This window comes from Dermacentor albipictus, chromosome 10 (genome assembly GCF_038994185.2).
Source record: "Dermacentor albipictus isolate Rhodes 1998 colony chromosome 10, USDA_Dalb.pri_finalv2, whole genome shotgun sequence".
NCBI lineage: Eukaryota > Metazoa > Arthropoda > Arachnida > Ixodida > Ixodidae > Dermacentor > Dermacentor albipictus.
In genome coordinates this window covers 55,020,068-55,043,673 of record NC_091830.1, presented here as the reverse complement: position 1 = coordinate 55,043,673, position 23,606 = coordinate 55,020,068, and the positions used below count along the sequence as shown (strand labels likewise).

The 23,606-nt window shown below is 42.6% G+C and overlaps 1 protein-coding gene and 1 long non-coding RNA gene across 3 annotated transcripts in view; one reads left to right on the top strand and one right to left on the bottom strand.

The window, feature by feature from the left end:
* LOC135907614 (uncharacterized) overlaps positions 1 to 23,606 on the top strand; it is a 92,995-nt gene that overhangs the window by 16,365 nt on the left and 53,024 nt on the right. The window lies entirely within an intron of this gene.
* Positions 1 to 23,606, bottom strand: part of LOC135907611 (clotting factor G beta subunit-like) — a 31,973-nt gene that overhangs the window by 3,836 nt on the left and 4,531 nt on the right. The window contains exons 2-7 of one of the 2 annotated variants that reach the window (XM_065439290.2): positions 20,836 to 20,860; positions 20,668 to 20,741; positions 13,008 to 13,120; positions 12,200 to 12,341; positions 7,096 to 7,213; positions 1,523 to 1,674 (exon numbers count right to left, since the gene is read on the bottom strand). In XM_065439290.2, coding sequence (XP_065295362.2) covers positions 1,523 to 1,674; positions 7,096 to 7,213; positions 12,200 to 12,341; positions 13,008 to 13,120; positions 20,668 to 20,741; positions 20,836 to 20,860 — 624 coding nt within the window. The remainder of the gene's footprint in view (positions 1 to 1,522; positions 1,675 to 7,095; positions 7,214 to 12,199; positions 12,342 to 13,007; positions 13,121 to 20,667; positions 20,742 to 20,835; positions 20,861 to 23,606) is intronic. The other variant, XM_065439291.2, reaches the window with a different exon arrangement.

Genomic DNA, 23,606 nt, shown 5'->3' with positions numbered 1-23,606 from the left:
TATATATATATATGTATATATGTATATATATATATATATATATATATATATATATATATATATATATATATATATATATATATATATATATATATATATATATATATATATATATATATATATATATATATAAACATATATATATATATATATATATATATATAGAGAGAGAGAGAGAGGAAGAGACTACGACGTACGTTGAATAAGCACAGAGCACAGTATATTAGACTGATGTTTCGGCTGGTGGACCAGCCTTTATCAAAATCCTGTATGTCTCGACGTTTGACTTTGTCAAGACAAAGTAAGTTCCTTGCAATTGCCTTGACTTTGACAAAGGCCGGTCCACCAGCCGGAACGTCAGTCAAATATACTGTGCTTATTCAACGTACATCGTACTCTCTTTCTGCAGTTTACTACCGGGCCAGCGTAATTTTCTAAACCATAACTATATATATATGCATATGTATATGGCACCCGCACATCACTATACTAAATGATTTGGTAATGAAGCTTGTTTTCAGCATGTTCTCTTCGAACTAGCTGCCAACCTAAAACCAATATGAAAAGGCCCGACTATGAAGCTGTCATCTTGTATACTCGTATGCTTAGTACAGTCTTGATTATTACGACACTTATTCACCCACTGGAGTATTTTTTCTCATTATATTGTCTAATTATTATCGCTTACGGCCTATACGATGACACTATGTTAAAACTTGTCTAAGTAATAGAGTTTTCCTTTTTTCCGCCTATGTGGCATGTAGTTGTCCTTGTCCGAGGGCATGATTAGGGATTTATGCGCACTGCAACTATCAAACTACGCCACCGGAAATGTAAAAGCATCTTATTCCCTCGTACCATTCCTGCTTTGTTTGAACTACCTGCTTACTATTCTTCGTTTATATATCCAGATGCATGTGGACGTGTACAAATGGTCATTATCGCTTTTTAGAGTCATATTCATGTTAGACATTTATTATTCAGCATGGCATTTAGGAAATTAGGAGTATAGATAAATAAGTAATGTCAAGCGCATATTCGACGTCTACAAAGCAAAGGAAAGACAGGAGACTGCTTACTTCGCATGGCTTTTAGAGTGGCCAACGTGTTTTGATTATGTACCAATCTCCAAAGAATGTACGTTACTGCAGAAGAATGTATGCTGGTAAACCTAATAAAACTAGCTGCAACAGAAATAACAGTAAGCACTCCTCAAATTTCACGTTCAGGTTACTTGCGTATGTTCAATTGAGGGTATATTGTAGCGGTGCCAATACACTACACAAATTTACTATTTTTTCTCCCAAGGTGAATTGAAGGAACCACCACTGGAAGGCAGTGTTTTTTCTCGTATGCTTCCTCCCGTGCTGCGCCGAACGAAGCTCTTTAAAAGTAAGAAAGATTAGACCAGGAAACAATACAAAAACTCTCCAGCTGTATCTCACTATGCGCTATTGCGAGTTATGCGGACGGACGATGCTAAATAAATAGCAACAATTTATTGTCCTGAGCGTATACTTACATCATATGCCAAGCTGCAAGGATTGCTGGCACATATCACGCGAATATTTTTCGGGTGCTTTTCTCGCCATTCTTTTGCCATTGCACTTCGGCAATCCCTGTCTGTCAATACTCTTGCCGTATATGTCAGAATAACTTGCGATGGCGGCTTTTCTGAGAACAGGAGAAAACACAAGATAACTTTTTTTTATTTTGCTTTTATTTTGCGCCACTTGGTTAGGTATAACACTTTTCAGTACAAATAACACCGGACGCTAAAATTATCAAACAGGTGTTTGAAAATTTAGCTTCTCCACCCTGCTAGCATACTTACAGGACGATGTATATATATTTTTTCTATGACGGAGGATGCGGGTGAACGTACCACACTTAGTTTGCGCAGTTACGTTATTACGGGAGCCGAGTCTATTTTAACCTCGGCTAGTTAGGATTAGCTGTAACGAGTCGGCGCGTAAGTCGTGGTGAATCGTTATGAAACTTGTTTTGTTGGCGCAGTCCGCGGTACTTTTTTCTTTGTCTGTGCTGGATTCGTTGCAAGGTAGTTTTGCGTATGCCGCGATCACTACGCTGGGACCAGCAGTTTCATTATGAGTTGATGACCGCACATGAGCCAGCGTGAACCGCATACCCAAGCTGCGTTTGCATAGGATTGATGTAAACAAGGTATCTATTGGATGTAATGTGGCTACAATAGAAATGCAATACAATATCTGGTTTACTGCTTCTTTTGTGTGCAGCACTAAGTCTGTTACAAGAGCGTGCTTTATTTCGAGCGCATAGGACGCTTCGTGTAGTCTCTCAAACAGTGACAAGACACACAAAGCATCGCCACAAATAAATGTTTACTTCTTCTTCTCACACTGCATGATTTATCGCAAACTAATTCATGAGATAATTATGATTCAGTATTTTCGGCACCCGGCGTAGGCGCTTCTATTCTATTCCAGGCCGCAAGCTGCTTGGTACCCTTCCTAAAATCTGCTTTGCTCAAGTATACGATGACGACCATCGGCTATGAGATGGATTGGGACAATAGTAAAAGCTGTCACATCATATGGCTACGGGTCCGACTACTACCTAAAACACGCTGTAGACTTAGTCAATAAGGTTCCCACCTAATTTTCCATTGCTGCATAAAAAAAATATTATTTGAAGGTGTTACAGTAGATAGCACGCTTGTTTTGAGCGATGGAGTGGCGATCTTTATACTGGGCATTTCACGTCTGTCGAAAAGGCCTGTTTCTATAGAGTTGCACATGATATATTGGCGCTGCTCTAATGAGACTGTTTCATTATTTTTAGCCTTGCCGGAGACAGTGCCCTACACGGCTGCTGTTGCCGCTTAAAGTGCCGCAGGGCCGACGGAACATGTTCACAGTATGTTTCCGTGCGCTGCAGTGAAAATGTTTTCCTGCGGTTGCTTTGACGTAGAGAATAGACTTTTGTCGTCATCCTGCCAGTCTAATAAAATTATGCTGCGCACTTCAAGCACATTCTTTCACGGTGGTGCTCGCTTGTACGTCCATGTCACTGACTGCTCGATGTTATAAATGTCATCGTCTCCTAGCACGTCGTTTAACAACATTATATAATGACGTACACTGCGGGTGGCATCAAAATAGATTGACCAATCGACGAGTTTCGTCAAGTCAGACGAAAATCAGGAAAAAAAAAATGTGGAAGGAACAGCAATGAAGAACATCATTTTTGAAAAACTGAACTAACCACAGTCGGTTACTATTCTACATGTTGGAGGTTGGCCGGGAACTGAAACACTCGAAAAAGAGCTACGTAGTGAAGGAAAACGGTAATATCGACAAAAACGTTCGTTTCGTCATTCAGTTTTGCTGCTGTTATATTGCACGCGCTCCTAGTAATGAGCGCAATTGTGGAACCCTTTTCTCGTTTGTTTTCTCCCCTGCCCTTTCCCTCTTTTCTTTGGTATATAAATTCTCTGCGCAAAACAAACGCTTCGTTCGGCATGGCCACATGAACAACTTCTTGTCAGAGGTGGCGTGACCACCGCCAACATAACAGCGGCCTTCTTCACCGTCGTTACTACGTGACACTATGATAAATGGAAAATTTTCGGCTCGAGTTCGAGGCACCAGTCACAAATTCGAGCCACATCTATATGATAGTTTACGCGCGAGAAAAGGATATTTTGGATTACGGCAGTTTTAGCAATATTGATCACATTTACGCCTCCATTAAACAAGATGAACCCAATCCCTCCAGTAAAGAAATTCATGCGGCGAAAGAATACTTGCGAAAGTTTAGAGTGCCGATCAGTATTGGCAACTAAGTAGATTCGCTCGAGTGCTCGCTATAATTATATAAAGCTATCAGAAAAGGGCTCCATCAAAGTTGGAGACACCGAGTAATGGAAACTAACAAAGGCTACTTTATTTGGCCCGTATTTACGTATATACATAATATCTTTTGTCAGCTATGTTGGACCGAGCAAGGAGAGGAATAACCTTTTAATTATTGCTTTATGTGGTTGAAGCTAATGCTTTTCAACTTACAGCGTAGCCCAGCACAAGCTATGAAAGCGGTGTCTAAGGTATGTCCAAATGCAATTCCCATTAAGGCATGCTGAACTCGTAATCGTTAGGGCCTCACAGTTATCATTGGCATGGCCGAAGAACATGCGAGTATGAAGTGGCTTGCAACGCTCGGCTACTACCGCTTTCGGTTTTCACTTTACGGCGAATGCTTGCACTGTTATCGGCCGATGGAATTTCACCTTATACGAGTTCTCCTAAATCGCATTGAATGACGTAGGCGGTGTTTCCGCAGGACCCTCGAAATTCTGGAAGGAGGCGTCTCATACCTTGGTAAGGCAAATGAAGTGAGCGCAACATGTGATTTACTGTTTTACAGGACTCGATAGAGAACGTTGCAGTTGCCGGGCTATCGCAACATGTTCACTGGCCGACTTACAGGAGGTGGTCTTAATTATTCAAGTAAATCGGGGGTTTTGTGTGCGAAGACTATGACTACGACTGCGCCACGCTGTACTGGGCTACTCCAAGTTCATTTAGACCACTAGGAGTTCTGACATACACCCACGACACGGTAAAAGAGAGTTCTTTATTTAGCCCAATCGGGATGCGGCCGCAGCGACCAGAATATTGTGGAACTCATCACGATCACCCCATCACCACACCACGATGGGACCAACGGCGAGGTTCCATCCTGTTTGTGTTCTCCTCTGAATTCATTCCCTATGGGGGAGTGATCAAAACTTAGGTTAACAAAGCGAAATTAGCTTAGAAATAGGATTTCACATGCAAATTTGTGGGAGATGCTTCCGTCTTACTGTCGGACCTCGTCTTCAAACGCCATAATCCATTACTTTAAAAGCTGACGTTCTGAACGGCATAGTTACACATTTTACTTTTGCCTAATTATTACAAGGATCAGCCCTTGGGAGAAGTGATTAGCAAGATACTTGACGCCCCTATGTAGCGAAACTCGTGTTCCTTCATGCGTGGTCAAGCAGCGTGCCTCGTTTGGGCATCTGGTTGGGAGCTGCTGCAGTTCATTCGAAGGAACTTTTGAGCTGATCTCTGCATGACCAGCTTCTTGTATGTGAAAGTACATGCCGAAAGTCTCCACCTGGAATCTTCGCACACATTCGTCTCGCTTTCGCTCATATTTAAGGCGAAGCAATCTTGAAGAGGTCTTGGCAGTGTTTCGTGCGCATCTAGCCCCTGACGCCAAACATCCTCAACGGGATGGTGCGTTCTAAGAACAGTGCGGCGAAGAAGTACTTTACCATTTCAAGCCTGAATGTTCATACCATAAATAGAGATGGGAGCTGTGGCACTAGCGTCTACGGGAGCTGCAAGCAGCCGCATTCAACCGGTATGGATACTACATGGAATTGCCTAAACTTCGTTCTTGTGGTTTCAAACGTCTTCGTTACCTTGTAACCTCGGTGTTTCCAACAAAGTGTGGTGTTACATAACTAAAAAACTGGCTGTGGGTTAGCTAAGGTTAAGCCCAGGATGCGAAGCATACTAGCCTTTATTTTAACGCGACAGCGTTAAGGAGCTCGTGTCGCAGAAAAGCCGGTGTCGTCGGCGTCGGCTCAGGCGTGCGGCGCTTGCTCAGGCGCACATTTCGTTGTCGCGCCGAACGCTGCGTTGCTCGACGCTCACCGCGTGCGATGCGGGGCGCGTAGTCACTGCGCCGTAGCAAAGCCACCTAGAAACAGTCTCTGTAGCACGCCGCAACCTTCGCTTCTCATTCCAACGAGCAGCTCTGTCTCCAGCAGGCATCTCACCTCGTGATTGTCTAGCAGAGGCAAGCGCAGCTGCTTTTATACCGCCGCGACGCCGCAAGCGACGGCGTGATTTGGAGCCCCGTTTCTCCTCTGTCGTGACGTCACGGTGTCACGTGGTATTGAAGGCGACACCGCCGCGCCTGAAGAGCTGGGTTGAGCTCTAGTAATATGCTTCGCATAAAAAACTCATTATAAGATTGTCCTACGGCAAGATTTGATCACAGGACCTCTGGCACAGAATTCTGATCCTGAAACCATTCGGCCATGGACGCATGCGCGGTAAAGTGGCGTACAGAGTTCATTTTCTCGCGGGCGACCCAGTGCGTTAACACGCTTGGCGCGTTTTGATCCACAGTTGTACCAGTTGCAACCCATGTATCAAAAACACCACGAGTGCCACAGGACACTATATACACAACTAAAAATTTAAATGAACAATATAAGTATGACGCACTGCATGTAACTATGTCTAATGATATACAGCCTGTCTTCAGTTCACTGAAAACAAAAACATTTTTCGTTTAAACTGCTGTTTCCAATAAAAATATTTATACTTCGAAAGCCTCATTTCACATACACTTACGCATGGTTCATGAGTCAACTAAACCATGAACGCTTCGCTTTAAGAAGATTTCAGCTAGAATTGAGCCAGTGTTTTTTTTTTAAATATGGGTTCATATATCCTGCTCGTATCACAAAATCTACCCCTCTTAGAGTGTCTCTTGCCTTTAAAAGCATTGAATTCCTCTACTTTGACGCAGACTAGTCGTATTGTATTGCATATTCTACCAAATTATGATTTTTTTATTCTCAACCAAATGCTAGCTATCCGAGTTTTCTAGTTATACTAACTGAGTGGTGCTGATATATTGCAGTGATTGTTAACGTTCCTATCTTAAGTGGTATGCATTTCTAATGGTACAACGTCAGCTAACTATTTAAGCGCAATATAATCTCAAGTTACAAATCCTTCCATACAAGTTTTCTCTTGAGCGCAGGAAATGAAAAGTGACGGGAAAAGATTTCAAGTCGTCTAATAGCCTCAGGCCTGTCAAACGCCTATACATGTCGGACACCTCTCTAGAGCGAGAAAAAATTCGGTGTTTCTTTGTTTATCTGATCACGGTGCCACATAAAAGTGCCGAGCTTTAGGAAGATGAAAGATGTGTAGCCATGACCTATACCACTTTGATGTTAAAGACAAAGTATTACTAGCATGCGAGACAATGTGAAGCAAAATTTATTTTTGTATTCTGCGTTATATGCAAACAGGTACTCACTGTAGCCAATACGACCAGTTCCAGCGAACAGCATTGTTCCCGCCTTGGTCTTCTGGCCTTGCCTTGGTAGGCATACTGGGCGAACAAACCTATCATATTTTGGCAGTGGTTTCTCAAGCTGTACGGAGAAAAATGGAAGGTAAAAATACTTAGGGCACAACGATTTAATTAATTTCTCGAGGCGCACCACCGAACTTAAATACCTTGTGTAGGAACTTGAACTGCATTTGTATATACAAATATGTTGTGTGGCAAGAGAGAGAGAAACAAAATTATAACAAAAAATAGAACGCACGAGAAGCGGGGGAACGGGTAATCTAGTTGTGAGGATGGCTATATCACCTGGTCCTTGCTCAGCAATTTTGTTCTTCGTGAGCTCCAGAGACATTTACATCGAAATGTTGTACAGCAAAATACAGTAGTTACCTGCATGAATTTTTCTGAAACCAGTTGAGAGGCGGTGGGATTGCGAAGTGACGTAACCCAACGCACAATGGCAACATACGCGAGTTTATTTCTCCAGAAATATTGAACGCAAAATGCATCACACTAAAGTCTCACAGGAGAGCAGCCGCCTCAGATGCAATCTGGGAATCCGTGAACCACGCGAACGGCCGATCGAGTGTCAGTGGCTTTTCCGTGGCACCCAGCCTGCTTATAGAGGTAGCTCTTATTGAGGCCGTCGATGTGCGCCGGCCAGGATGGTGTGGCTCCCTGATGAAGCGATAGCGTGGTGAAAGTTTTGGCAGAGCTAAGTGTGCAGTTGAGGCAATATGGCATAACATCACTGCCCACGTGGAGCATTCTGATGAATGTGATCTGACGAACTTAAAGGTGATTTAAGCGCAAAGGGGCTGCTGATGGTTGTTGTTTGGAGGACCATGCCAGGAACAGACGTAGTTATTGTGATATTTCTAGCCTAACAAGAACGTCGATTCCAGTGTTATCATTTCCTTTTTTTTCTCATTTTCAAAATGAGGTGCTTAGACGTTTGCATCAATCCCACTCACATAACATGGCTCTTTCAAAAAGCCGAACTGAATTGACCCAATTACCTTTGAGCGTCTCAGTAAACAAATACATTTAACCATTTTCCCCACAAAACGGACCTAAGCACGATAGAGAAATCGGCACAAAGGATATTATAAACAAAATATTTGTGCATAAGTTTTGCCAGAACATCGAACACCAACTGATAACAGCACCTTTTGCATGTGCAACCACAACAGCTGATTTTCCTTATGACTTATCACCCCAAAGTAAACATTTGGGTGCTCACATAGAGCTAAAGGAGCAAATATATTCTGAAAGAGGAACAGGCTATCGCGCACATCGGCAGGCGACCAAATTAGGACGAAATTTAGGAAGCTTTCTAATATTGAAAATACGTTTTCTAGATTTTGCCGGCTGGAAGCACGTGGGAAGTATATGTTCTATTTCCCTACACATGGTGAAATTCAGTAAAGGTTCTTTAATATATCGTACCTTTCCCCTTGTAATTTCTTACCTACTCGTATTATGAGATAAATGTAATAAGTTCTGATAAGGACTGCTCCCTCACTCACAAGCCCGATAGATCAGCTGACAGGCAACTGAGGCATGCGATTCTGTTGCCTGGCACAGCCGACAAGTTTGAGCGGTTCTGGATACTTGGCAGCTGCCGCTGCAACTCGGGTTTTTCCAAGGTGTTTTATTTTGACGAATAACTACAGTCCCAGCCAATAACAGCTCGTTCACAGATGTCCATATCTCCCATCGAGCATTGGTGGTAAAGCTAACGTCGGTATATATATATATATATATATATATATATATATATATATATATATATATATATATATATATATATATATATATATATATATATATATATATATATATATGTATATATATGTATATATATATATATATATACACATATATATATATATAAAGATATATATTGCTATGCGAAACGTGGAGTCGAGGACGATGCATGCGCGATAAAAGAATAAAAAAGCAATGGAGCGTTCCACGCTTGAGAACATGTTATTTGTGTCACCAGTAATCTACAGTATTAATCTTACAACTGGCAGAATACTTAAGATTAGGCTTAGAATATCTTTATTGATTTACTTCTTTTTATTACCAAGAATACAGGAAATAAAATATAAAAACTCTTCTCCCGAAAATTTGCCAGAAACGGTAGGTCAACAGCACTATTGAGCTGCCGGTTTAATTTATTGTTCAAGACTGGTGTTTGTTAGGTAATTGTAAAAGGCAGCAGTGTACCGTCTTTTACAAGTATACTAACAATGTAGAGGTTGCGAGAAAGGTTGCTTCTACAGCTCAAACACTGGAACACATCGCAATGGGAACATTTGAACTTCGAAATGCTTGTGTGCCACAGACAGCCGTTGCCTTTTCGGTACCTACAGCCTAGAGGGAAATTGTAGGATTACTTCTCATTGCAGCTAGGCAAACTCCAGCAACGTTTTCTGGCATCATAATTAGTAGTATGGAGAGATTTTTATTTAGAACATTTTGTGTGCTCCATTTTGTAGACTTTGCAAAGTAGAGGATCCTAACCCCTTAGGCGCACGCCGTTTCTTGTCGCCAGTAATGGCAATGAATACGAAACATTACTTACTCATTGATGCCGAAGAAACGTTAGTTTGCTTAACATACAGAAAAAAATGTTCCACGGTGGAGTTGATACCTCAAGAAAGACAATCAAGGCACACTTTTGCTATCAACTGACGGATTTGGTGTTTTAAGATGCACGTTTTGATCAAGGGCATTATCACCCCCTGAACTAACTTTTAAGTGTCTGAGAAAAAGTTGAATTCTTGGCCTGCGCAGGTTTTCTTCATTTGTATGCCACCGAAGAGCATTTTCTTCACCGCTAGATAGAGGCAGCATTATTAGATTTACTGGAAGCTCGCAAACCGCTATTCTAATAGAAGTGTGTGCGTGAGCTGCCCAAAAGTGATTTTTTTTTTAAATTTCACTAGGAACATGCTGTGAAAGATGCCATTGACATTACCTGCTGCACGTACACAATAATCAGCAAGTAATGTTTGACAGGAATCCATAAAGGCCGTGGAAGGTAGTAGGCCTGGCGATCAGCCCGAAATGTCAGTCTCAACCCTTAAGTGTGAGCTCAGCAATTTGGTTAAGTGTTATCATATACCGCCTACTGGCTATATAGTTGTAAAACAACTTTGATAACGTCACTCTTACAGAGATGCAAAATTGGAACTTCTTAAATCAAATGAAGTATTTTTGCTGCTGCAAATATACGACCAACACGCGCAATATAAAGAAAACTATAAAGCCAGCAAGTTTAGTCAACAAAGCATCTGGTGATGCTCAGAGTAAGCCTTTCTATGGAAACTATTGTTGTGCAAGCAACTACATGAAGGTAAATTTAGAGACACAGACTAACAATTCGATTTGACTTGTTTTCGCACTTGTTTTTTTTTTTGGCAAAAATGTTGTTGAAATGCCAGTTGAATGGTTAGGGAGCGTGATTTTCTGCAATATTTACCGGTTGTTGTTCGTAGTACAGAAAAATAAAAATAAATTGTCTGTCGCAGGCAGCGCAATTCTAGTGGGCGCTTTAAATGACTCGAAGAACAGGCCCGTATCATGAGACACCAACAAAGACACCAAGGACAATATAGGTGAAATTACTTGTACTTACTGATTGAATTAAGTAAATGATACATTATTGGCAATGAAATTGGATGAAAAGGAGGAAAAGAGGATATTACTAGAAGGAAAAATAAAATGCACATTCAACTAGTTAACAAAACCTATTCGATTCACTTTTTAATGGCACACATCAAATATTACTAATTGTAGCCGGTGAATTCTTCAGCGGTATCTACCAGAGAAAAATTCTGAGGATGTCAGAAGCTTTCAGACTTTCATTCCTAATCTTTGCGACAAAATGGCCTAGAATTTTAGTTTCTCATGCTATCAATGTCTGCTCCATTCTTAATTAAAAGGAAACAATGTAGTTAAAGCTTTTCTGTGAATGTAGCGTTCATCATGTCTCCCTTTCTTGCAGCTTCATTGTCCTTTTCTCCCGTCCTCAGGGTTATTACGATACATATTCTTCTATCTGAAGGTTCATGCCACTTCGCCCTTCGACGTTTCTTTCACTAACCCCGTCTAGGTTAAAACTTCAAAATGTTTCCCATTGAAGCACATTCGATTACTCCGTGTTGACCGACGTATTCTTCAATATTCAATATTCAATATTGCTTTCAGGGTGGTTGTTTTTGTGACAGAATGAGAACCATAAAATTTGGCACTGGAATCTCTTATTCTTTATCTAACAAAACGAGGGCGATGTCTTGAATATCTAGGATGTCTGAGTGCCCTCTCTTGACAAAATTAATTTTGATCGTTTACTGCACCTCTCCTCCAAAGATCATTGTTTCCTCTCCTTGAGGATATCGAAATTTACGGAGGGCCCTAACTGATGATTTGCCTACAAAACAGGTGTTTCTCCTATTGACCTGTGAAATGCATCGCAAGCCATTCATGTAGGAGTGATTGTGGTGTTTTAGAGCTTCTTCTAAAGAGCATTTCCATCGACCGGAAAAACTACCATACATCCAAATGCACTCTTTCGCATGTTGTATTGCATGGTCTGTAAGCCCATTCACTGGGGGATATTTCTATAGATAAATAAGCGGGACCACACTGCTTGTTTGTTTTAAGTTTGACGGTGGATATCTGAAGACTGGCGCCGTACTGATGCTTCGGAAATTTACTCGTATTTGGAGGAAAGCCAAATTATTAAATATTGTGAAAAAATAAATAAAAATTAGACATTTCTGTTTATTGTGTACACAGTCTCCGCCTTTTCAAGGTAAAATTACTGTTGTGCAATCTGTAACAGGCAAATTTTCGAAATTCGGTGTTGTCTCAGAAAGAGTTTATATGTATAAGCCACTTAGACAAATACTAATGTTAATCAAATGACAGCTTCGGCGGGAAAAAATGCGTTGGATTGTTTAGACTGAACCACGTCGAAAAAGGAATTACTTCGAAAAAAGGAAGTTCCCTGTTCTTACCAAGTGCAAGAAAAATAGCAAATTATAACACTTACTTTTATTAGTCCAATGTCATATTGCCATCTTCCATTGAAGTGGTGTTGTTTGTGAATAACACCATACTTCACCCGAATAAATGGGCCTCGCAGAAGTCTTGTGGTGTTGTAGTGCACACGAATTCCGGCTACATTGAGTTCGCTTGGAGGAAAAGACAAAAGGTGAAGCGTTGAATATGTGAGCTTTTCAAGCATTATTTTTGTGTTCCCGCAACAGCCGAATTTCTTTATAATGGCTCTGGAAACAAACCCAAAGGCACACTCTTTGCGACAATGTAACGGCTACATAAAATGAGTTGCAATAAATACACTGCCTGGGAGTTCCAGTGTTTATCCGTGACAGGACCAATGTTTCATTTTCGCGACATCTGGACCAATAGCAATGAAAAACCGGAATATATGTACAGGGTCAGTCGACATTTGAGCGTCAGTGTCACCATGACCAGGTTATCTTCCATGCGAACCCAATAGGCAAACAGACTGACACCAGCATGAAGGTCACACAGAGCGCCACAATATTCGCTCAACATAAAGCTTTGGTATGTATTTTGCGGATACTACAGCCAATATTTCGAGTATTTACAGCAAAGCGCCACAATATGCATACAGTGCATTCTGTCGGTATTAGGTTGTTCCCATAGAATATTATGGCCGTTCGCATTGCAGAAATTCTGCAAGCTAGGGCAGATGTGCTTTTCGTAAAGTGAATAAAGTACACTGATAGTTCCAGCTGTAAGTATCGAAAATTGAAACCAGCAATAAACAAATGTTAAGAAATATTCCATGAATTACCTGTACAAATACTTACAAAATATCTGGGTCTGGAATACAATGAGCGGCTGTGAGAATGACATTTCGTGTTATAATACTACCACCACAAATTTCTTCCCAATTATCTTTTCTGTAGACAACGATGGTAACCTGCAAAAACGAAGTACCTTTAATAAAAATAGCAGTATTTTTTGTCGCACCCTATTAAAGGGTAACGCGAAACGGTAATAAGCTCTTCAGTATAGCAGTTACGCGGGCTTCTGGGTACCACGGCGTTTTGTGACAAACAGCGCAATACTGTGAGTAAGAATAAGGAACACACAACACGGTTAATGTCTCAAAACGGGGTTAATAATTATAAGAATGAATGAGAATAGGATTTAATAAATGCTGCAGGAACGGCCGAAAGGCGAATATTCGATTGAGACAACAATTTATTAGACAGCTAGACGAAGTGGGAATAGTAGTTTTATCGGCCTTACAACCTTGCAAACATTCGCCGACTAAATTAACAAGCACGGTGTAACGTGTACCATAGCAGGCATGCATACATCTCACTGAATGACCACGCACACTCGCTGTAAATATTCTCGAGTGAAAAAATGCACGCGCAGCAGCGAGCGAACTGAGCTCCGTGATTCCTCTCGCTTCAACGGGAACTAAGCAGCGAAAACAGTGTAAACGAAGCTATAAGTAATAGGCGTACTCTGTTCCCATCGCAGATCCCTCCCTAGATACGGCCCGCGTGGCCACGCCATACGTAGCTGCCGCGGGAGTAGAACGCCCTCACCGGAAGGTTACACGAGATGGAAGACGGTGTGCTACCCCCCTGCTTTCCTCCCTTGTGCTATCGAGATGGAGCCACCATCGCCAACTCACCCTAACACTCTTTCACTCGCACATACAGCATACGGCGCGACGCGATGGTGTTATAGCATTTGGACTTTATAAGCAACATCACGGCGATGCTGACGACCACAGTGTAAATGCGCCTGGAGTGTCCATATATGAGGGCTGTTCGTAAAATAAGGTTGCCAGTGATTTTTCACAATGTAAACATGCTTATTGGCATCGACAATTACATCTATCTGAAGCTTAGACAAACCCTATTTTTCTACATAGTCGCCCTTTAGATTAATGCATTTTTGCATGCGGTGTAACATCGTCTTTATGCCTGAATCGTAGAACTGTCCCAGCGGGCCATGAAGGTAGCTTAAATGTTCTCATTTTTGCTCCTCTCCGGTTCCTAAGTGCATCCCCCCCTCCAGGTGTTTCTTCAATTCAGGGAAGAAGTGGTAGTCATTTGGGGCTATGTGTGGGCTGTAAGGCATATGTGTGAAGGAATCTCATCCAAATTTGTGGACGAGACCGTTTCTTACACGGGCAATATGCGGACGAGCGTTGTCCCGACGGAAAAGCACTCCCTTCGTGAGCAAGCCCTCTTGTTTCGAGTAGAGCGGCGAACATCCTGTAACGTCTCGCAGTCGGGGTCCGCATTGATTGTTGTACCGACATCCATGAATTCGCACAACAACAGCCCCTTCCTGTACCGAAAGACACTCGTCATCCCTTTGCCGGCAGACAGAGTTTCTTTGAACGTCCACGGCTTCGGCGACTCTGGATGTTTCCACTGACGGGATTGTTGTTTCTTTTCTCGTGTCATGTAGTGGGCCCAGGTCTCGTGCCCAGTGACAGTAGAGTCCAAGAATTCGCGGTACACTTCAATGCGTTGCCGTTTGTGGTCTTCCGTAAGCATTCTCGGAACCAACATTGCACATAATTCGCCATACCTTAAATGGCCTTTGAAAGTTTTGTCAATGCAGGTCTTGCTCAGGTCAGGGATCATCTCGCAGAGCTCCCGAACCGTCAAACTTGGAACTTTCAGCGTTGTTGCTTCCACTTTCGCAAGTGGAAGCAACAATGCTGGCCTCTGCATTGTTCTGAATTATCTGCACCACTTGCGCACGTGTTGTACGTTCATAAACATTTCACTGTAGACTTCACATAGTTGGAAATGAATTCCTTCTGGCGCAGTGCTTTTTGGAGCACAAAAAACGAATACCGCTACGTAATTCGAGCCTGGTGGGAGAGTCGAGTGGGAGCTCCATCTCTACAGGATGCCAAGCCAAGACTCGGCGTCACACACTGGTAGCCGGGGTGGGGACTGCGAGAGGGGTATCCAAGCTACACGCCAGGGTCGCAGGATCCCGCGTAACAGTGTTCTTCAGAATTGCAGCTCCTTCGGAAACTTACTTCGAGGACACCCCACGCAATTGCTATTACTACAATAATAAGGAGCTTAAGCTAATCAGGTAAGAAACAGCTTTCGTTGGTTTTCGAATAAAAATGACATATAAATGAGCCGGCCGCTAAGCAGGAAACGTTTACGAACGTATACTGCCACAGGCACAGTGAACTAAGTTCGATTAGGGATAATAAATTGCACTACGCACGCGGAGTGAGCACTTTCCAACCGGACTTGAAATCAGATGTTTACGGCGACATTTACCGGCGTATTCAGAAATACATCTCCTCTTGGAGCACATGCTTGATTTGATATGAATGGCGTCTGTCGTGAATGCGTTGAAGGAAACGTTATGTGCATCGCGGGCACATTCATAACATTCAAGTCAACTATGAGCTTCAAGGTAAGTTGTATCTGAATACGTGGGTTGTACCCTCTCGGTAAAGAAGCGGCTCACGTGAAATGCTGAACACAGCTCGCAGTTTCTCGGAAATAAATGTACGCTGTAATAAAGCATATTACGGAACAAGTGTATGAAAAACTATGAAGACGGTAATAATTAATAACAAGACGTTCTTTACTAGGGCGTCCTTTTCCACCTGAAGATAATTTTATTTTCAGCCACTGCCGATATAATATTTCTGTGCGCGCTATCGATGTGTTTATGTTTATCTAGTGCAACTATACTGAGCACATAGGATACAAGAAAGCCAGATTTTTGCCCGAAAGCTGTCATTCATTACTATATCAAATTATTAAACAGCAATACGAAGTCAGGTCAGTAGTTTTATTGGTCGTATTAACTACTTTAAGCATTCACTTGCTAATTACCCAAATTACCAATCGCGGTTTACGCGCGCGCAGGCAAACATGAAGACCTCCCACTCGATTACTGCCGACAGTCAGAACGCTGACTTGATGGAGCGGAAGCAGTAGCTTGCGAATTTCCCTCCGTGCTCCCTTTCGCTAGAGCGCTAAGTAGCCGCGCAAAAACAGAAAGTACACGACGCTTTCAGCTGTCTCATGTTTAGCCAACCTGTGCACCTAGCGTCGATTACCCCCAAAATGGGTCACGCGAGGCCGCGCTCAGTGGGGCCATTCGCAGCTGCGGCAGGGGTAGAAATAGTAAACTCAGACTAGTTTCCCATTGCTTCTCATTCTGCTAGAACACGCACATCTCTCCCCCCCCCCCTCCTTGTAGGCGATGAAACATGGCATGCCTCCTCTCCACCTAGCTTCCTTGCGCGCGCGAGGTAAAAGCACCATTCTTCTCGGTTTTACCCTGACACACTTTTTCTCGCACCTACAGCATGCGGCGCCAGGATGTTCTCGCCCTTGAACTTCGCACGCCACAGTGCCGCGACGTCAGTGCCTACGGCGACGGCTCAAATTCGCCTTATGATCGCCTCCTTGTGATGGCGATCATAAGGCGAATCGATCTATCTATGCTGTTGCTATCCATCTATCTATGCTATCCACTAAAGTTTTGCGCAACGTTGCTTTGTTTTTCAAGTCGCATTTGAAAGCGAACTAAAGTTTGGAAGAAGGCTTGATGAAAGTGAACTAAAATTGAAAAAACCTTCCTCGTAATCACATCAAAAACAAGAAAATGTTCTCATTCGTCCCACGTCACTTGAGATGCGAGCTTGCGATTCTGGTTTCCAAAGCATGCTCTGAATGCTGCGGTGAGTTCACCCCCTTTTTCATATCGCCTACTTCTAAAAACTTTTAAACTGCAGCATTTCAAGCCCGCTCAGAGACAGCAATGTCAGAAGAACCTGCAATCAGTGTTAAAGGAGTGAAAACGGAAGCTATATTTAGTTACCATTTTGAGCCTAAAAAAAACCTGTTTTCACCTCTAAAGCATTCAACTCTGTTTACAAAGACCTTTAATTTTTTTCAGATATCGCTAAATCACCTTTTTGCACGTTCTATTGTCTGCGGGAAAACGAGGCTCATCGTCTGCGGTTGTGAGCAGGAAAGCGCAGAGATCAGTGATGACACATCCTTAGATAATGCACTAGTGATGTGCGTATGCCTTTAGTATAAGAAATATATAGCATATCCGGCAGCCTTGAAAAATTCTTTTTCAATGCGTTGCGCATTTAAATCTAGCTTATATAACGACATAGGCATTCTCAGCGATGTCAAAATACTCCAAGTCTTGTTTTTAAACATCAACATTTTCTGGGAATGAACACTTTAAAAAAAAGTTTACCTCAGGAAGAAATATGTGTCATAGTTGTCTCGCTGCTTAGAATATTCCCATTTCATAGCGAAAACTAATTTGACAAGGCATTTTAGGACAACATACGAAAGAAGATTGCAATAAAATGAAGATTTTAATCGGAGAAATCCTGTCCTGACATCCCTCTCCTGCACATGGCTGCATATCTTGGAAAGCGTGGCGCCGCAGAGTTCACTGAGAGGGCACAAGTCCTCATGTGCAAGCAGATAATGAGGGTCTTGGTAACGTTTTACGCTCCTTAGTGTCGTTGAATTCTGCCATAGCTTAATCGCCCTTCTTAGTGGATTATTTTCCATGTCATGGGTGGGAGTGTCTTTCGAAATCTCTCTGCAGCATATTCAGCGGCTACTCAGCCTGCCTGCTGCCACTGCCATAGCGTTTGGTCAGTCACAGTCTGCACCGGCGAAGGTGATGTTAATCAGCAGGACTGCGAAGAGCTTGATGAGCAAAGCTCGCTTATTTGGAGGAGCGAGCCAAACCGACAAGAGCCGGTGCTTGTTCGTTGCTTTTCGCACATGCACAGAAGAGGAGAGGGGGGCTGGAAATTCCCCTCACCCTATCCCCCTTCCCCTCGGACGCCTTCTCTAACTGGGTAGCGGTCACGCAATAATAAGCGTTCGAACAAGGCTCCCTATCACGCATTCTAAGCGTGAAGCGGGGTGGCTGATCACTCCTAGTAGGCGTGATCGGTAAGCGTGAAGAAATATCACGCATAGGTTAAGCGTGTAAGAAACTGAAAACGCACGCTTAGATGTGCGTGCATTTTTTTTAGAGTGCAGGGCCCGCGCAAGTGGCCTGATGTTCGGCCTATGGGGACACTTTCTCGGCTGTGTCCTCCCATGGCCGCATTCGTCCGGCCTTGTCTTCTCGCCTGGTCGTCCTTGAACGACCTTCCCTTGCTGTAGAACAGCTTTGATAGGGACTAAGGTCAACTACTGCGAACCGTGCTAGCCTCCAGGTAGATTTTCAGGAAGTGTCGCAAAGGGGAGGGGAGAGACAGCAGCACCACGCGCGACACACGAGGGCGAGATAGCCAGCCTGTCTGGCGGGTGCGGTAGCATGGTCAATGCGCACAGGTGCAATTTAAAGGCGATGGTGAGTGGTTATGCTTCCATAACTTGGCCGATGCTAATAGTCCGTGTCTAACAGCTCCTACTCGGCCAGGAATTTTGGAATGGCCGGTGACCTCATTTCAGTGGCTGTTGACGCTTGTAGTGCACTGGGGACGAGCTTCATGTCATGAATGCAAAAGAATTCTGAGAAAACTAAGCAATTTACGAAAGCAATAATTATAACCATACACAAACACAGTTTTGAAGCTACGAAGATGACTTCCAGCCGATGATAAAACTAAATACCTTGTTATTCAAAGGAAGGAAGGCAATACGTCGGTTTACGGGAACAACTGGCGCCATATAGCCAATGCTTCAAAACACCTTAGGCAGCCTCACTTTATGAACAGCCTGTTCATACTCTTTCAAAGTGGCCTACTCATAACATCCACTAGTAGCACTGAAAAGCCGCGTTAACTCTGTCGATACGTACTAAAAATCGCGCCACTTTTCTCGTCACTGCTCACAACGCATACTTTCGTCTCCCACTGACGTATCCTAATGCTTACTGACGTTTGTTCCATTTGTCCATACAGGACACTCCTTAAGCTAACAACAATATTAAAGTTGCGTTATTTAAAAAACGCGTTTGCTATTAACCATTTACCCACACGCTTAATACAAAGCTCGGAAAACTGGCGCCATCAACTCCCACATGCGACTCAGTCGCTTTCTGGTTCCTTCCATCCTCACAAAACACGCACTAATGGAATCGTACTAATACTTCTCAGTGGGAATGATGCACTTATTGAAAATCAGTGAGCTTATGCTGAGAAGAAAAATTCGGAAACACTTCTCAATAACGTTAATACACACGCACGTTACTAAAGGCGTTTAACAAAATTGACCTCCACGTTTCAACTTACTCATAAAAAAAGAAAGCCTAACTACTCGATAACGATCACTTGGCGAAAGTAAAGCTTAACTCTGAACGCACCTTTGGAATCTCGGGGCTTCTGAATTGAGAACATTAATTAATAAAGCTTATAACTTGCCAATGAAAGGAACTCTCAGTATCAAATCGTGAAAATGCCCAAAGGCTCAAAAGATAAATGAACCAGAGCTGTTGTTTCCTTGGAATCACTTCCGTGGTCACGCGCGGCCGCTGCCGTTCTACAGAGATTGTGCACTTATCGCACTTATAGCTTTTCATACGCCATTTACCGGCATAACCACCGACCCGGCTAGCCGCTTCCGTGTATGGGCGCAGTACTGTGAGCATTATATTTGCCTTTCATCTACTTCATACGTATATATTCATCATCATGGCCTGTGTCGTGCGCTCCAGAGTGTGGCTCGGCTGAATAAAGTGTCGTGGTTTACCAGCTCCCTCGCAATAGACGTTCATGTAGGAGGTACTACGTAGGTAATAGCTATAGTAAGCAGACGTATGTTTTACGACAATAATTGGATAAAGTTGTTTTATGTCATTGGCGGCACAAGGCTTTCGGTTGTAGTCTATATACGCATCTTCCGACCTGTGGGGTCGAAATATGCATACAGGGTCTTGATTTTCCAATGCTCCAATCTGGAGAATAATAATTCAGCCATCAGCTGTTAAATACGAAATATGTTAGGAAAGTCGACGTGACTCGGAAGGCTGAAAGAAGCTTCTTTAAATCAAATATATAAATTTGGCATTTAAAACTAAAGTAGTGTCTAATGACTAACCCTACAAATCTACGAAGCTCTAGGAATCACTCCTTGAGAGCTGCCTACCTAAATATTTTCCATGACTATGATCTAAATCTGACATTTCTCGGACTCAGATAAGTTAGGTCACCACTGTGAGCAATTTTTATTTGTTTTGTCTGCTGTTGTTTGCCCCTGTGTAGTTCATGTGTATGTATGGAATTTGCTTTGAAAAAAACAATAACTAGAGGAATACGGACTAGTCTGTTAATTTTCTTCAGAAGATTCATCTGGACCACGTTGCAAACATTTAAAGAGATCTAATTGCTGGTTTACCTTTTGGAAAACGACATAAAAATGCCCTTTTATTTGTTGGCATGAATACACCATAACAAGTTCCAGAAGGTATACACTATAAACAAGCTTCAACAAAAGACGCATGAGCGAAATACTTATTTACCAGCCAAGGAACTTGAGGTTTCGATATCACACTGCCATTGATAATCTTTCCGACAGGCTCGGATATACCACATTCTGCAAAAAAAAATATTTATAAATTTGGTTCGACCTTGGGGACATCCGGCATCAGCAGTTTCTTCTGAAATCTAGATGTTTAGCCTTTACGCACGTTTACTGTTGATTCGGCGGTCTCCCTGCGAAAGAGTGCACAAAGATAATCAAAAGCAAATTATTAGTCAGTTTGTCAAAACATGAGTGATAACAGCGCTTTCCAACACCTAGAAATAACACGAGAGCAGGCATTTTAGAGGTTACATAGAACAACAGATTATGCTTTCTTTTATTGCAGATATTTTAATGCGTAGCATTTCTTGGCTTCATGACCGGTGTTTATCTGTTCCGTTCCGCTCATCCTTTCATTTCGTATCCCCGGAAACCCTCACAGCCACTTATGCTTTAGTGAAGGAATTTCTGTGAATGCACAAACTTCTGTATGCGCGCCCGCCACCTACTTGTCGGCGCCTGAACCTTCGACGCAATAGTTCTTCAGCCAGCTTGCCTTACAGTGCTACTTAAAATACACATTTGCCTACACTTCGTTCATTTGGCTTCAAATCGCTTCGTGACTTTGTAAGCTCATCATTTTAAAGGAAGTAATTTCTATGAACGAATATTTAAACTCTATTAAAACTGTCAGAAAACATGATTCGAACACGCGACGTCGAGCACCGAAGCCCGATATTTAAAGGGACACTAAAGCGAAACAATAAATCAGTTTAGTATAATAAAGCATTGTTTGAGATACCTGCTGGGAGTCATTTCAGCAAAATACTTTGATTATTAGATGAGAAAATGAAGGTCCAAGTATCAGTATTTGAATTTCGCGCCAAAACACAAGTGCCGGTACGTCAGCGTAACGTCAGGGATTCCAAAGTATGTTTTCGCATTTGGGCCGCGTTGGTTGAATAAAGGTTCCCCAAACTTGCCATGTTTAATATTTGGTTCATTTAGAACACAATGTAGTCAATCTGTACCGCTATATATAATTAGTAGACCTTAGAAGATGCCATCAAAATCCATGACGTCACAGCCCCCACGTGCGGGAACTCAAGTAGGCGTCGCCACCCGTATTTCGTTCTTGCGCTTTTTCTGTCTTAGCAAACGTCTTATCGTTGTAAGAGTGGTGTTTTTGGTGTTGTAGAACGGCAATTTACTGATGCAGAAGAAATCATTTTTCCCTTTAGTGTGCTTTTAAACCATTTCATGCATGGACAAGGCGCTTAAAATTGGAGGAAGGTTAAGCTTCGCCTTTAAGAGTGGAACGCGATAGATTTCAAAGATCCGTGACTGATTGTCCCGCTTTGTAAAAAGCGCAGCCTTCCTGCGGATGCGCGGAGCCGAGCGTAATGGCGCTGTCGCAAGGAACCGAGCTGTCGCGCCTCTCGGAAAAGGGGTTTGTGCTTGAATCTCCGCGAAGCAGAATTACGTTTTCCGGCATATTCAAATAAAGTGCGACGCTACCATGCCTGCGTGTTCTATTTAGGTCGTACTTTACCATTTTTATGACGTATTTTGCTTTGAGGAATTCAATTAGGTAAGTAACGCCCCTGCGCCGTGCGGAGGGCCTGCTTGGTTCAGGTTCATTATGCTATTACGCTAAGCGACGTCCGACGCCGACATCAAATTTCTTTTGCGACACGGGGCCCTTAATGCTTTTGTGTCAGAACGCCATTATGAATCCCTCGTGCCGAGGGCGTGGAGGCGCTCGGCACGTGTCGATTCCCCTTTACTGAAGCACAGTTAGAGCGCACGCGAGAGCTTGCGCGAAGAAGGAACACGCCGATAAGGCAAGCAACGAGAGAACTGCATCTAGAACAACGGCGATAATGCTTCTAAGGAGGACGCGTTGGAACGCACATGGCAGTACCAGCGCGCATAATATGCGAGGAAAGTTTACTACAGCAACATTTCTTCGGTTTACCAAACACAAGGTTGGTAGTAACAACACGTTTACTGGGGAGATCGTCATAATGTGCATAGTATTCTTTGCAGTTGCTTATCGCTCATAAATACGGCAGTGTTGGCTTCAAGGGTTCATGAAAAGCTTCATAAGTAGTGATTACAAATAATTCTGCGTACTATACGCAAATTACACAGATGGGACTTTCTATCCTATATTTTTCTTACGTTGCAACTCTCAAAACTTTTGTCTTGATGGACAATTACAGAAAGGGTGGCTAGTTTTCGTTTATACTACTTGCATTACACGAAATTATACCGCATACACTTTCTATGCTTATACGGCTGTTTAGAGAGAGAGAGAGAGAGAAGTCATAATGGAAAGGCAAGGAGGTTAACCAGGCTGAGCATGGTAGGCTAAGCTGCACTGAAAAAAGGGGAAGCGGAGTGAAAGAGGAGAAGGAAGAAAGAAGAAAAATCCCAACAGCCCTATAGAACAAAAAGCACACAATAACCAGGAATGCCATATGAGCTGATCTTTAAAAGCAATCAAATAAATTGTAATTAAAATATCTATCAATCCAAGATGGGGTTTCACACAGTGATATAAGAGAACGGCTCGGAAATACTAATCGATGAGGCAGACACCATTCCTATCGTTTATCTATTGTATGCATTCACGCATCTTGAACAAGCGCACCCTCTCTCACTTCAACTAACGATTACAATCAAGATAAGTTTGGTGTGCTGGCTACCTTGTATTCAAAGTATTCGTTCTACTTAGCTATTGGCAGAAACATTCTTCTGTGAAATTGTGTCCCACACCATTGCGCAGCACAGTATTCTTGCAAACGCTTGTCGCCATGTTAGAAAGTAGTTACGTGAAGTATTTAGTATTTGGAATACCGAGCGGTAGCCAAAAACTAACATTTTGCAAACCCTACTTAGGTGTATCAAATCTGATATGCGTAGGACTCCTTG